Source organism: Gadus chalcogrammus, chromosome 8 (genome assembly GCF_026213295.1).
Source record: "Gadus chalcogrammus isolate NIFS_2021 chromosome 8, NIFS_Gcha_1.0, whole genome shotgun sequence".
NCBI classification, from domain to species: Eukaryota; Metazoa; Chordata; class Actinopteri; order Gadiformes; family Gadidae; genus Gadus; species Gadus chalcogrammus.
The window spans coordinates 2,688,368-2,704,486 of record NC_079419.1 but is presented as its reverse complement, the minus strand read 5'-3'; the positions used below and the strand labels follow the sequence as shown (position 1 = coordinate 2,704,486).

The 16,119-nt window shown below is 41.8% G+C and overlaps 1 protein-coding gene and 7 non-coding genes across 8 annotated transcripts in view; 7 read left to right on the top strand and 1 right to left on the bottom strand.

The window, feature by feature from the left end:
* LOC130387162 (contactin-associated protein-like 4) overlaps positions 1-16,119 on the bottom strand; it is a 101,274-nt gene that overhangs the window by 46,990 nt on the left and 38,165 nt on the right. The window contains exons 7-10 of the mRNA XM_056596158.1: positions 15,958-16,101; positions 13,563-13,830; positions 10,398-10,547; positions 9,926-10,097 (exon numbers count right to left, since the gene is read on the bottom strand). Coding sequence (XP_056452133.1) covers positions 9,926-10,097; positions 10,398-10,547; positions 13,563-13,830; positions 15,958-16,101 — 734 coding nt within the window. The remainder of the gene's footprint in view (positions 1-9,925; positions 10,098-10,397; positions 10,548-13,562; positions 13,831-15,957; positions 16,102-16,119) is intronic.
* On the top strand, positions 5,655-5,737 carry trnal-uaa (transfer RNA leucine (anticodon UAA)). The gene has a single exon. It is a non-coding gene; the product is annotated as a tRNA-Leu (tRNA).
* trnal-uaa (transfer RNA leucine (anticodon UAA)) lies at positions 6,608-6,690 on the top strand. Its single transcript has one exon. It is a non-coding gene; the product is annotated as a tRNA-Leu (tRNA).
* Positions 7,557-7,639, top strand: trnal-uaa (transfer RNA leucine (anticodon UAA)). The gene has a single exon. It is a non-coding gene; the product is annotated as a tRNA-Leu (tRNA).
* Positions 7,837-7,919, top strand: trnal-caa (transfer RNA leucine (anticodon CAA)). The gene has a single exon. It is a non-coding gene; the product is annotated as a tRNA-Leu (tRNA).
* On the top strand, positions 8,329-8,411 carry trnal-uaa (transfer RNA leucine (anticodon UAA)). Its single transcript has one exon. It is a non-coding gene; the product is annotated as a tRNA-Leu (tRNA).
* Positions 8,600-8,682, top strand: trnal-uaa (transfer RNA leucine (anticodon UAA)). Its single transcript has one exon. It is a non-coding gene; the product is annotated as a tRNA-Leu (tRNA).
* Positions 9,374-9,456, top strand: trnal-uaa (transfer RNA leucine (anticodon UAA)). Its single transcript has one exon. It is a non-coding gene; the product is annotated as a tRNA-Leu (tRNA).

Sequence of the window (16,119 nt, the reverse complement as noted above, 5' to 3'; positions counted from 1 at the left end):
AATGCCACTTAAATAGCAAACATAGTTATCGCAGCACTGTAATAGGTGAACGCAAATGTGACATGATGGACATCGACTCATAACAACCTTCTTAAGCGTGGATAGTACAAACAACGCCTAAAGCAGCAGTGCGTACCACTGTCTATTCAGCGGTCTCAGGCACAGTTTAAAAGGCTGCTTTCGTTATTTTACATCCACCTAATATTGTGGACTAAGGAGTTGATCTCACAGATATTTTTGTTCAGCCCAATAGGAGGCAGGCACAAAGAGTGGCGGCAAAACCAACCCTAACCCCTCATTTCAAATGGTGTATATCCATGATTTGTTTTAGCCTAAAAACTGGCTAAATGAGTCGGTATGAAATACACACGGTATCAAATATCCTTGTCTGCGGGGGATCACTTTGCCTCCAAAAATCTGTGATGCGGTTCTCTAAAAGCAATATCGGGTGTCGGGTCATCCAGAAGACCTGCCCGTGCATCACCAGCAGTAATGCAATACAGCTTTTAACCATGCAATAGTAAATATTTTCCTGAACGCTATTGAAAAAAAAGATAGTTTTCATGGGACAGAGCCACACTGTGTGCTGTTTGAGTGTGTGTGTGTGTGTGTGTGTGTGTGTGTGTGTGTGTGTGTGTGTGTGTGTGTGTGTGTGTGTGTGTGTGTGTGTGTGTGTGTGTGTGTGTGTGTGTGTGTGTGTGTGTGTGTGTGTGTGGGCGTGTGCGTGTGTGTGAAGATGTGAATGGCATCTTCACTGTTTAACATGTTTTAAAAGATTCACGTGTTCAAAATATGTTTTTACCAACAACGTTGTGCATCGAGGAAACTCTTTTTCACAGTGTGTGTGTGTGTGTTTGTGTGTGTGTGTGTGTGTGTGTGTTTGTGTGCGTGCGTGCGTGCATGCGTGTGTGTGTGTGTGTGTGTCGCTCTCCATCGCTGAACATCCAAACCGAAAAATGACATGGGAAAGACAAATCCCATCATGCTCTAGCAGAAAATGATGAAAAAAAAATAGATTACAAAACAATCAAGGCTGAGGAACAACAGACAGAAGCCTGTCTGTTGTTCGGAGAGAAGCACACTGACAGACCAGAAGCTGTGCGACCGTGATTTCCTCTCCATCTGAAACATTAAATCAGACTGGGGCTACAACTAGCTGGGGGAAGACGTTGGTAAGCGTCTTTTTATTAAAACCATATTGTATCCATTTATTTATTGAATACCCATAGTGCCAAGGTTGGAACACATTGAAGTTATCCAGTAATCAATAAAAAATGCGTAATTGTATTATATATTACTTAAAGTACTTCAATGATTAGCGTCTAATAAGGCCTACTCACTGCCCTATAGGAAGTTATTTATTGGGATAAACATTGAACAAATATATTTCCATGGCTACATTGAGGCAAAGCAATTTGACTGTGTATGTAACAAATACATTCAACTGATGTTGGTCAATGAGTGTCCGTGTTAAACAACTCTGTTAGTATTCCAACTGTTTTACAACGTTAGGACTTGGTCCAACTAGGATTGCTGAGTAGTAAAGGACTTGGGCCAACAGTCTGATGAATGCGTGGGTTTATTACCCAGGGATAAGATTTAGCATATCAGTACATATTATTAATTCCCTATTCAACCAACGTTAAAAAGTTTGTAATACACACCAGAAAAAATAAGTATAAAAAAAAAAAATAGGACTATTATAAAGTAAAAACTAGTCCAGTGGTGAAAACATATTCTTTGTCTTTTACTTTGGCTTTCTTCCTTGCTTTTCATCATTATAGCCTTCAAAAGTAACAAAAGTCTTCACCCTGGCGCCCCGCGTCGACGCGATGCTCCAAAGGAGCTTGGCGTTGGCGTTGGCATTCGTTCCCCAGGGGATGAGCGTCTGGGCTCAACCTATTGTCAGCGCTACCCTTGGCTTCGCTCCACTCTGAGCGTTATACACAGACAAGCACTCGCAGTAGCTGCCAGGCAGTCAGAGAAAAAAAACAAAAACAATGGCAGAAAAAAATAATAGTTTGCGTTGCAGAATTCCTTTGTTCCCTGTGAATCATGAAGGCACACAAAACAAAGCCTTATTTTTCTCCGAGCTTAAGTTCATTCTGATTAATGGGCCACTTGCTACTCGGATAGAAGCGGGATGAAACCGCAGCAACAAGCCCGCACGGTGGAGCACACTGGGACACCGGAGATAACGCCGATAAGGGGCGGTTCAGCCCAGCCTAGCGCCGAGACTGAGTCTGGAAAGCCCGACCTAACTCTGGAGCAGATGCTGCCACCCGGAATCATTTCTAATCTTTCTAAGCTATCAGGATCTATAATAGTGAGTATTTAGAATACCTTCAGAAATGCTATATTTGCCTTCTGCCGGCAGTGCAAGGTGGAAGCGAGACACGAAAGAATAACTTGAAGAGAATATTCTAAGAAAAAGTATAAAATCAATGGCCAAAAAAATAACGATTGGGCCTTCATTCCTAATCGAATGATACATTTTCTCCAACTATAGCCTTTCAAAAGTATCGGACATCACAAAAAACTTCACCTCAAGATATTTCGATTACCGTATTTTCCGGACTATACGTCGCTCCCGAGTATAAGTCGCATAAGTCAAAAAATGCTCCATGACGAGGAAAAAAACATATATACGTCGCATCGGTGTATAAGTCGCATTTATTTTTAAACATTTAAACAAGAACGTTTAGTCTGGAGAGACTGAATAAAATTGCAATAGCAATATAGGTGTGTCGGTCCCTCGTAGTTCTGAGAGTATACCGAATTCAGTGACACCGGGATTCCACCGGACGCGTATGCGCCGCGGTCATAAACCTGAGCGTAGATGCCTTCACAAGTCCAGCGGAGGGCTCCAGTTTTCGCCGGCCAAGTCATGCGCTGTGATATGTGTGATAGCTATGTTGCACAAAATTGCAGCTAAGGCTGGGGTAGCTTTGGTTGAACCGGAGGACATTGAGGACCATGACGACGAGAATATAATTTATTCGGTGGTGCAGTAGGCTTGCAGCGTTCAGTTGTAGGCCTAATGAATGACGGTGCCATCTTGCGGCCGAGGATTATGTGCGCACAATTTTGGCATATAAGTCGCTTCGAAATATAAGTCGCAGGGCAAGCCAAACTACAAAAAAACCGCGACTTATAGTCCGGAAAATACGGTAATTATTTTCAATTCATCCCAAATGAATGAGTGCTCCAGTCATTTAGATCTAATATATGTTTGTTAGCAACAAGGATAGCCAATAAATGAAGGTATGGGTCCTCAGAACGGAAGGAGGGTTGACCTTTCGCACATAGTGATGTGAAAAAAAGGACATCTGAGTCTTTATTAACAAATGCCATACTGTTTGAAACAGGCCAAAGCAACAAGCTTAAGACCCGATCTGCATTGGTCAGGCATTGATCTTAGGTCAACATTGAGACAAATCTTGTGCTAAATAAAGCAGCAGAATAATGGCCTTAAAACAAAACACTGTTCCTCTTTCTCAATCCTATGATACATTTTCTACCACTTTACCACTCATTTCCAAGCATCAAACATCTCAAATACCTTCACCTGGATACATTTAAATAAATAATCGTAAATGAATATCAGTGCTTCATAAGTTTGTTTTAATTAATGGATTTGGCCGAGGGAAGCCCAGGTCGTTGGACTTGAGATATAATGGACGTGTCCACATGGGTTCAAACACCACTCCTGGACATCGTTTAGCATATCGTCCAATTTGCTGTAATTGCCTTGTTACCAGAACGCTGTGAGCAAGCCACCAAGAAAAAACAAATGGCCTTTATTCTAGGATAAAGAATAAGGGCCAAAAGTACATCCAATGAACTTGTGTCCTTAGATATATAATACATTCCAATGTGCTATAATTGCTTTCTCACAAGAGCAAAATGTTGAAGCAAGACACAAAAACATTTGAACATTTGAGGAATAGGTTAAAGAATGTTGGCAAAAGTATGCCATTCTTCTTTCTCAATCATATGATGCCTTTCTAAAAGGTAAAGCCTTTCAAATAAGATGCAAATATCAAACATCACAAAAAACCTCACCTCAAAACATTTAGTTAAACCTTTTTTTTTCAAACTTTCGATCATCTAAAGTACTTCACTTCAAGCAACGGATTTCTTTTATTTATTTTAATTTCACATTCTAACGCACCAGGAAGGATTAGTGGTTAAGGTGTTTCTCTCAAGATCCAACAGATCTTTGTCCTTGGTGCTTCAAACACAACTCCTGGTTGTCGATTACCATATCTTTAAATGTCCTCTAATTGCCTTGTCGCAACAAAGGTACAAGGGGTGAGCATCAACAACAACAACGAACAAGTGGTTTATTCTACAATAAAGCATAATGGCCCAAAGTACAAAATCAATGTTCTATCTTAAACCTCAAAATGTACTATATCTTATTATGTACTGAAATGTCCTTGTCGTTACAAAGTTACCAGACACCAAGAATAGCAAGTTTATAAAATTGAAGAAAAAGTTGTAAGATTTGGACAAAAGTGTAGGAAAAGGACATTTGTTTAATTGAGTTTAGTATTTCAAATCACAAGGATGAAATCAGAACTTCTTTGTCAATCTTATGATATATTTGACATATCCAACCATCCAAAACAACATAATCTTAATACATTTAAGTAAGTCTTCAAATCAGCAACAATATATTAGTTATGAAGATCATTTTTACATGATTTATGTTTTTATTTTGAACCAGGATGACCGAGTGGTTAAGGCGTTGGACTTAAGATCAAATGGATTCGTGTCATTGTGAATTTGAACCCCAATCCTGGTAGAACGATAGCATATCTTCTAAAGTGCTTAACTGTCTTCTAACGACGATAAAAGGTGAACGCAACAAGAAGAAATTCTCTGAAATCAAACATTCATTCTCAATCTAATGACATATTTTCTTAAACTATAACCCTCACTAATACATATAGATCAATAATTGTCTCCAACTTTCCTTTGTTTTAGATTTCTAATTCGATATATTTATTACTTCAAGACATTTAGGTAAAACGTCTTAAATTCAGCATAATTTAAATGGATGTTTTTCAATTTTATTTGACATATGTACATGAGGATGGCCAAGTGGTTTAGGCATTGGACTTAAGATCCAATAGACATGAGGGTTCAAACCGCACTCCTGGTAGAAGATATGAGTATCTTATAAAGTGCTTAAGTTCCTTCTCATGACAGTAAAAGGTGAACGCAAGAAACATTTGTTCTCTGAAATTATATTTTCTTTCTCAATCTAATGACATATATTCTTGAACTATTACCCTTTCAAATAGATGCAAGTATCAAAAAGAACATTGTCTCCAAACTTTCCTTCGTTTTAAATTTCTATTGTGGGAAATTCCTTACTTCAAGACATTTAGGTAAATCGTCTTAAACTCAGCATAATGTTACGAGATCTCTTTTTTTTTTTTTTTTTTAAACAACAGGGTGGTTGAGTGGTTAAGGCATCGGACTTAAGATCATAGGGACAAATATAGTATAAATAGCCTTTCAAACAAGTTCTGAGTTTCAATCATCCCAAACAATCTCATCTCAAGACATTTAGATAAGTCTTTAATTCAGCACAAATATATTACTGATTCAGTCATTTCTATATGATTAATGGGTTTGTTTGAACCAGGATGGCCGAGTGGTTAAGGCGTTGGACTTAAGATCCAATGGACATGTGTCCTCGTGGGTTCGAACCCCACTCCTGGTAGAACATTGGCATAATATCTTCTCATGTGCTTAACTCCGTTCTCACGACAGCAAAACTGTGAACGAAAGAAGAAGAAATTCTCTGAAATTAAATAATCAATCTTATGAAATATTTTGTTAAACTATAACCCTTTAAAATAGATGCAAGTATCAAATATCACAAATATATATAGATCATTTATTGTCGCCAACTTTCATTTGTTTTAGAATTCTAATTCAATATATTTCTACTTTAAGACATTTAGGTTAATCGTCTTTAATTCAGCATCATTTAAAATGAAAAAAATTAAAGTGATTTAAAGAACACGAAGTTGGGGGAGTGGTTAAGGCGTTGGACTTAAAGTCCAATGGTCATGTGGGTTCATACCCCGAACGTGGTTGAAACTTACCAAACCTCATAAATTGCTTAAAATGCCTTCTCACGACGGTAAATGGTAAACAAAAGAAAAATTCGTTATTATAAATTAGATTTTCTTTCTCAATCTTATGACATATGTTCTTAAACTATTACCCATTCAGATAAATGCAACAATCAAATGGAACCATCAATCAAAGTCTCCAACTTTCCTTCGTTTTAGGTTTCTATCGTGGGAAATTTCTTACTTCAAGACATTTAGGTCAATCGTCGTAAACTCAGCATAATGTTAACAGATCTCTTTTTTTTTTTTTTTTTAAACAACAGGGTGGCTGAGTGGTTAATGCATTGGATTTAAGATCAAAGGGACAGATATAGTATAAATAACCTTTCAAACGATTTCCGAGTTTCAAACATCCCAAACAATCTCATCTAAAGACATTTAGATAAGTCTTTAATTCAGCACAAATATATCACTAATTGAGTCATTTTTATATGATTAATGGATCTTTTTGAACCAGGATGGCCGAGTGGTTAAGGCGTTGGACTTAAGATCCAATGGACATGTGTCCTCGTGGGTTCGAACCCCACTCCTGGTAGAAGTTTAGCATAATAACTCCTAAAGTGTTTAACTCCCTTCTCAAGACAGTAAAAGGTGACCGCAAGAAGAAAAAATTCACTGCAATAAAACGTTCAATCATATGGAATATTTTGTTAAACTATAACCCTTTAACATAGATGCAAGTATCAAATATCACAAATACATATAGATCAATCATTGTCGCCAACTTTCCTTTGTTTTAGATTTCTAATTCAATATATTTCTACTTTAAGACATTTAGGTTAATCGTCTTAAATTCAGCATAATTTAAATAGATTTTTTTTTATATATTTACAACATGAGGTTTGGGGAGTGGTTAAGGCATTGGACTTAAGATCTAATGGACATCTGGGTTCAAACCCCACTCCTGGTAGAAGTTAATCTTGTCTCATAAAGTGCGTAACTGCCTTCTCACGACGGTAAAAGGTAAACCCAAGAAAAACATGTTCACGGAAATTATATTTTCTTTCTCAATCTTTTGACATATGTTCTTAAACTATTACCCTTTCCAATCGATGCAAGTATCAAATATAACCATCAATCATTCTCTCCAACTTTCCTTCATTTTAGATTTCTATTGTTGGAAATGTCTTACTTCAAGACATTTAGGTCAATCGTCTTAAACTCAGCATAATGTTAAAAGATCTCTTATTTTAATTTTTTTAAAAACAACAGGGTGGCTGAGTGGTTAAGGCATTGGACTTAAGATCAAAGGGACAGATATAGTATGAATAGCCATTCAAACAATTTCCGAGTTTAAAACATCCCAAACAATCTCATCTAAAGACATTTAGATAAGTCTTTAATTCAGCACAAATATATCACTGATTCAGTCATTATTATATGATAAATGAATCTTTTTGAACCAGGATGGCCGAGTGGTTAAGGCGTTGGACTTAAGATCCAATGGACATCTGTCCTCGTGGGTTCGAACCCCACTCCTGGTAGAAATTTAGCATATCTTCAAAATGGATTAACTGTCTTCTCACTACAGTACATGGTGAACAATATAGCATTTCAAACAAGTTCCAAATATCAAACACACCAAACAACCTAATTTTAAGACAATTAGGTAAGTCTTTAATTCGGCACAAATATATCACTGCTAAAGATGATTTTCATATGATCTAATCTAGAATTTTGAACCAGGATGGCCGAGTGGTTAAGGCGTTGGACTCAAGATCCAATGGACATGTGTCCTCGTGGGTTCGAACCCCACTCCTGGTAGAAGTTTAGCATAATATCTTATAAAGTGCCTAACTCCCTTCTCATGACAGTAAAAAATTCACTGAAATAAAATGTTCAATCTCATGAAATATTATCTTAAACTATATCCCTTTAAAAAAGATGCAAGTAACACTAATACATATAGATCAATCATTGTCTCCAACTTTCCTTTGTTTTAGATTTCTAATTCGATATATTTCTTGCTTCAAGACATTTAGGTTAATCATCTTAAATTCCAACCAAGTCTCACGGAAATGCGTGACACTGTCACGTCATTTAATCTATTCATTCGTGATCTGGGACACGTAATTCTCAACAATCTCATCTAAAGACATTTAGATAAGTCTTTAATTCAGCACAAATATATCCCTGATTCAGTCATTTTTATATGATAACTTGATCTTTTTGAACCAGGATGGCCGAGTGGTTAAGGCGTTGGACTTAAGATCCAATGGACATCTGTCCTCGTGGGTTCGAACCCCACTCCTGGTAGAAATTTAACAAATCTTCAAAATGGATTAACTGTCTTCTCAGTACAGTACATGGTGAACAATATAGCATTTCAAACAAGTTCCAAATACCAAACAACCTAATTGTAAGACAATTAGGTAAGTCTTTAATTCAGCACAAATATATCACTGCTAAAGATGATTTTCATATGATCTAATCTAGAATTTTGAACCAGGATGGCCGAGTGGTTAAGGTGTTGGACTTAAGATCCACTGGACATGTGTCCACGTGGGTTCGAACCCCACTCCTGGTAGAAGTTTAGCATAATATCTTATAAAGTGCCTAACTCCCTTCTCACGACAGTAAAAGGTTATCGCAAGAAGAAAAAATTCACTGAAATAAAATGTTCAATCTCATGAAATATTATCTTAAACTATATCCCTTTAAAAAATATGGGTTAGGGTTAGGTTAGCCCTAGGGTTAGGGTTAGGGTTAGGATCTACTAATCTTCCCTGGTAGAAGATTAGTAGATCTCATTAAGTGCTTAACTGCCATCTCACAAAAGTGAAAGCAAGGAAAATATGTTCTCAGAAAATATATTTTCTTTCTCAATCTAATGACATATGTTCTTAAACTATTACCCATTCAGATAGATGCAACTGTCAAATAGAACCATCAATCATTGTCTCCAACTCTCCTTTGTTTTAGGTTTCTATCGTGGGAAAATTCTTACTTCAACACATTTAGGTCAATCGTCTTAAACTCAGCATAATGTTACCTGATCTCTTATTTATTATTTTTTTTAAAACAACAGGGTGGCTGAGAGGTTAAGGCATTGGGCTTAAGATCAAAGGGACAGATATAGTATAAACAGCCGTTCAAACAAGTTCCGAGTTTCAAACATCCCAAACAATCTCATATAAAGACATTCAGATAAGTCTTTAATTCAGCACAAGTATATCACAAATTCAGTCATTTGTATATGATCTGTGCAAGAACAATGAACCAGGATGGCCGAGTGGTTAAGGCGTTGGACTTAAGATCCAATGGACATGTGTCCTCGTGGGTTCGAACCCCACTCCTGGTAGAAATTTAGCATATCTTCTAAAGTGCTTAACTGCCTTCTCACTACAGTACAAGTTCAATGCAAACCAAGGAAATAATCTCTTCTAATTTAGCAGTTCAACAAACCAGGTTTGCTGAGTTGTTGATACTCATCAAACATCAGCATAAGTATAAAGTGGAAGCAAGACACAAAAGTATACTAGTGGACAACGTTCAAGGAACAGTTTGAAGAACCTTGGCCAAGAAAATAGCCTTTCTCAAATCTATGATCCATTTTCTACCACTATAGCCATTCAAACAAGTTGCCACTACCGAATGGCCTTAAGATCAAATGAAAAAGTGGTCAGAATGATGCCCCTCGACATATAGAATACCTTCAAATTAGACTCCCATTTCATGAGCAAGGCACAAGGTAGAACAAAGAATAGATAACCTTTATATCAACAACTGACCCACAGGAGGTTAGAATGAATACTTTCTTTAACACTTACCTGTCAATGATGCCACACATGTCAATATATAGGTGGCTGTAGTTTCCCAGGAGCCTTTGCTGCACCACAATAAGGTCGATGAGCTGATTTTCCAAAGTCAGGAGCCGCATGCATCCCTGAAATACGTTGAAGGGGTTTCTACATTCCTGATTGGTCTCCTCGGCAGGACACCCTGGGCATTGGAGGACACGGCAACTATTAGCCAATAGAATGCCAGAATTTGAAATCCAGGTCAACAGCCACTATATCATCAAGAGTCAGGTCCAGTAAAGTTATGTGTATTATTTCCCCCTGACTATTTATGTTGCTACGGATACTATAGTTAATCTATATATATATATATATATATATATATATATATATATATATTACAACTACCTAAAAGAAATGCATTCGGTTTATGCTTTCAAATTAAAAGTCAGCACAAAGCTGCTCAGAAAAGCTTTAAATGTCAGAAGTTTTGTTTGTTTACCGCCAAAGAAGAGGTGACTTCCTGTAGTGACAGGAAATGCGAGCCTAGCCTGGGCAGTTTCTCCTTCCTCCTGGTCCACTGCGATGGTCAAACGCCCCTGTGCAGAACCCAGCTGCACAGAATGCCACTGCCCGTCGTTCAGACCAGAACCTGAGGGAACACACACATCCAACACCACAGAGATGAAGTTTTAGCCTGGCTATTGCCAGACCAAGCTCAATCGTAGATGGTACCATGTTGAACCAGCCGATAGCACGCCCGGGGGGAAAGCCAGCTTGAGGATTGGTTCCCGCAAAAACGTGTAAGAAGCAGAAAGACCGAACGTAAACGGGTCGGCTTAGCTCAGGTGGTAGAGCAGTTGTCTTGTAACTGAAAGGTTGCTAGTTCGAGCCCCAGCTCTCCCTAGCTGAGTGTTGATGAGTCCCTGAGCAAGACACTTAACCCTAACTGCTCCTGACGATCTGGCTGTCGCCTTGCATGGTTGACTCTGCCGTCGGTGTGTCAATGTGCGTATTAAAAACGATGTAAATCGCTTTGGATAATAGCGTCTGCTAATTGTCCTAATTGAAAGAAATGTATCGCTCTTCAGGGCGAATTCAAATTGCTGACAGAACGTGGTGGGGGCACCCAGCCTAACAAAGTATATGCATTTCGTTTTTATTAGTGTCATGTGGATTTATGCATTGTGCAGCCTGCCTCCTACTGTATGTTAGTGTCATGTGGATTTATGTGTTGTGCAGCCTGCCTCCTACTGTATGTTAGTGTCATGTGGATTTATGTGTTGTGTATGTTAGTGTCATGTGGATTTATGTGTTGTGCAGCCTGCCTCCTACTGTATGTTAGTGTCATGCCACACAGGTGTCCCATCCCATACAGGATTACAAGACAGCGATAGAATTACACAAAGCCTGTAGTCCATACACAATCCCAATACACTATACAATACAATACAATACATCCGGAACCGGATAAACACAGCAAATATGAATAGACACATTCCTCAGAGCCCACGCCTTTTCAATAAAGTCAGCAGTCACAAATGTTCTACATTTGAACAGCCAAGCTAACATATTGGTGACCCGCATATAATGAACTTCTTTTACATCGACCTTCTTGAACAGCCTTGGTTATATGTTCACCAAGTTACACACAACAAGTGGATCCTGTTGTTCCTGAGTCTGTTTCCGTGTGGTCTGTATCGAGGCTTCAGGGGTACGGGTCAATGGATTATCACTTAGCTGTGGGCCGGTTGAAAGATATGGGTCAGGGCGTCAGGGTTTCGGGGTTAGCGTTTTAAAAGGTTATCTGTTGGATTGTTTTGTGCTATTGGTCAGCGGGGGGGTGGAGGTTAGCTGTTTGATAGCTTCGCGCTGTAGATGAGGGTGACATGGGTTAGCACTGATCGTCAGGGAGTCAGAGCCAAGCGGTTTAAAGGCACCGTGGCGATAACGTCTTGGCTACACAAACACACGTTTCCTGTGAAAATGATCCCATACATGTTATTATCGATTGTATTATTTAGCTCGACTCCGCCACACATCTGATCTGCAGCACAAAAATAACTCGATAGAAGATCTGCATTATAAAATATCTCAGGGGACAACCTTCCTCTAGTTGCTACTCTCTCGGAGCTGCATATTTTCCAGGCATTGATTGAAGAAATACATTGTTTACAACACGTTGCCTTTGCAGACGTTCATGTTTACTCAAATTTCCGTATTTGTATAAAGACTGGAGCAAGGACACAATCACAATATGCTGCAGTTATTTCATTATTTTACGTGACAGCGAATGCAAATACTTTCGCCAAGAACATTTCCGTCAAATTGAGTTCTGCACAGCAAGGCATGTGTTGACAAAGTTTACAAATGTGTTAAAAGGCTATTTTGGGATTAAATTAACGGATGTGATCATTACCAATGCCTGGTATAGTCGTAAACGTGGCAAAAATTCTCTGCCTCTGCCTGAAAAGTTGAACATTTCTTCTTTTTTTTTTTTTTGCATTTTAATGCTTTATTATTGAGTGAGATAGAGAGGAGGTATGGGAGACAGAGGGGAGGTATGGGAGACAGAGGGGAGGGTATGGGAGACAGAGGGGAGGTATGGGAGACAGAGGGGAGGTATGGGAGACAGAGGGGAGGTATGGGAGACAGAGGGGAGGTATGGGAGACAGAGGGGAGGGTATGGGAGACAGAGGGGAGGTATGGGAGACAGAGGGGAGGTATGGGAGACAGAGGGGAGGTATGGGAGACAGAGGGGAGGTATGGGAGAGAGAGGGGAGGGTATGGGAGACAGAGGGGAGGTATGGGGGACAGAGGGGAGGGTATGGGAGACAGAGGGGAGGTATGGGAGACAGAGGGGAGGTATGGGAGACAGAGGGGAGGTATGGGAGACAGAGGGGAGGTATGGGAGACAGAGGGGAGGTATGGGAGACAGAGGGGAGGTATGGGAGAGAGAGGGGAGGGTATGGGAGACAGAGGGGAGGTATGGGGGACAGAGGGGAGGGTATGGGAGAGAGAGGGGAGGTATGGGAGACAGAGGGGAGGTATGGGAGACAGAGGGGAGGGTATGGGAGACAGAGGGGAGGTATGGGAGACAGAGGGGAGGTATGGGAGACAGAGGGGAGGAATGGGAGAGAGAGGGGAGGGTATGGGAGACAGAGGGGAGGTATGGGAGACAGAGGGGAGGTATGGGAGACAGAGGGGAGGGTATGGGAGACAGAGGGGAGGTATGGGAGACAGAGGGGAGGTATGGGAGACAGAGGGGAGGGTATGGGAGACAGAGGGGAGGGTATGGGAGACAGAGGGGAGGTATGGGAGACAGAGGGGAGGTATGGGAGAGAGAGGGGAGGTATGGGAGACAGAGGGGAGGTATGGGAGACAGAGGGGAGGTATGGGAGACAGAGGGGAGGTATGGGAGACAGAGGGGAGGTATGGGAGACAGAGGGGAGGGTATCGGAGAGAGAGATCCCATACATGAAGCACCGGGGCGCCCCAAAGTTGAAAATTTCTCAACTTTTGACGCCACGTCAAAAGTTGGCCACGTCTGTGTGCTCGAGGCCACGGAGCAGACGGACCCATAATGCATTTCGAGAGCGTCCCATTAAAAGTAAATGAGATCCGTCGGCGGACGGAGGCAGTGCGAGACCATCGCTGACCAACTGACCTGTGCTCAGTTCCACCAGAGTCCTGCCGGCCTTGTGGACCTGGAGGTGGAGCCTGGCCTCGCTCAGGTACAGCCAGACCACGCCCCCTCTCTGAGGGATCTCGAAGGTCAGCAGCAGCCCCGCCCGGTTCCACGTCCTGAACTGGAGCCCCGCCGACAGGGCCCCGGGCCACGAGGCCGTCGCCCCCGGCAACTGGAGGAAACTCTGGGGGCTGGAGAACGTCACGGCGACCACGGCTGGATCCGGGCAGGAGAACGTCACGTTCCCCTGGGGGAGAGCGAGGGGGCGGACGGACAGGGGGGGGCGGGAGAGGGGGAAGGTCGTAAATATCACATCAGCAACATTGACGGCGCCATAAAAAACATTTTATCACCCCAATCATATTCTAAACAAACAGCAGTGTGTGTGTGTGTGTGTGTGTGTGTGTGTGTGTGTGTGTGTGTGTGTGTGTGTGTGTGTGTGTGTGTGTGTGTGTGTGTGTGTGTGTGTGTGTGTGTGTGTGTGTGTGTGTGTGTGTCTACTGTATGTGTGGGCATGAGGTTTGATAATGGAGATATTAAAACAGGTCAAACTTGAAACATGCAGGCAGGAAGATAATTGATGACATATTGATATACCTAGAGATTCTAGTTGGTGGTTTGGATCGCAGTATCCTCTGTTCTCTTAGTGTATGAATCTAGCGCACAAGTGTTTTCAACTCCTTTCATCACAGGCATTACATTTGGTGAGGGAGGTAACCCCCCATCCCTCCCAGTGCCAACCAACACAAAGAAAAGCATGAAAGAAACTTATTCTGATTTTGAAAAAACACAATAACTGTGCTCAAAGACGCACCAATGCTTCTGCCAGGGGTGGGACTATTTTCTTCAGCACTTTTTTAATCCCACAAACACACTGGATAATAAATATCTGAAAGAAATATACAAGACACTTTAGAGCCTTAGGGAATTATATTCCATAATATTGTGACTTGTCACCTGGTGCCTGAATTTTGTGTTTTCCTTTAGATAAATAAAGATATTTACACCATAAATGGATCCAGAAAAGGCACAACTTGGTGCAACCCAAATCTCCTGTGTGATTCTCGCCCCCCCATGTTTAGACGAAACCTACGTCCACTGCCTATCATTATCCACCTCTCCTCAACCCGTTTTAAAAGCGTGAGACAAATACCAGTATCCGTTGTTCGCCCGGCCCTCCACCCGTCAACAGCTTTTCATTCTCGGTGAGAGCTTTCCAACACTCAGTCCTATCTGGTGTCCCCCGGCCCCCCTCCGGGGCCCATCAACCTCCTCAAGAGCTCTGAGCTCCGCCGCTCCGCCGCTCCGCCGCTGTTAATCTCGCTGCTTTGATCGCGCGCTTGTTAAGATTAGGAGTAGCTAAACAGACGCTTTAGCCTCCGCTGCTATTCCTGGCCCAATTAACGAGTCCGCGGCCGATTCGCTCATCCGTTGGCCTGGTTTAGGCAAACAAACAGGCTTTTTATCCAGGCGGTAGATTCCCCCAACGTTATGCTTCCCATCGAAACGCTCGCCGCAAGCCTTTCGCTTTGATACTTTGGTCAACCTGGGATCGTGATTCAGAGACAGACACACACACACACACACACGGGTCCAGACTCAAACGTACGTACCCAAACGGCCGCGCATTCGAACACAAAGACACACGCCCACGCACACACACGCACGAGCACACAGATACACACACGAGCACACAGACATAAAAACACGCACAGAAACACAAACACACAGAAACATGCATATGCTCTCAGGCCCACACACACCTACCTACACAAACACACAAACACACTCACACTTACACACATTCTCTCTCACACACACACACACACACACTCAAACCTACGCACATTCTCTCACACACACAAACACACACCCACTCAAACATACACACATTCTCTCAGACAGACACACACACACACACACACACACACACACACACACAAACTCAAACCTACACACATTCTCTCAGAGACACACACACACACACACACACACACACACACACACACACACACACACACACACACACACAAACTCAAACCTACACACATTCTCTCACGCACACACAAACACACACACACACACACACACACACACACACACACGCACACACACACTCAAACCTACACGCATTCTCTCACGCACACACAAACACACACACACACACACACGCACACACACACTCAAACCTACACAAATTCTCTCACCCACACACGCACACACACACACACACACACACACACACACACACACACACACACACACACACGCACACACGCACACACACACACACACACACACACACACACACACACACACACACACGCACACACACACACACACACACACACACACACATGACCTTGTACCGTACCAGGACAGTGACTTGGGGGCTGTTGTGTTTGAGCAGCTCCACCAGGTTGAGGTCGTTGTAGAGCAGGTTCTCCAGGCAGCCCAGGAAGTGTCCGTCGGACAGCCCTTTGTGGACGCTCCTCTCAGAGGCCGCTCCTACACTCAGCTGCACGGGGAGATCACA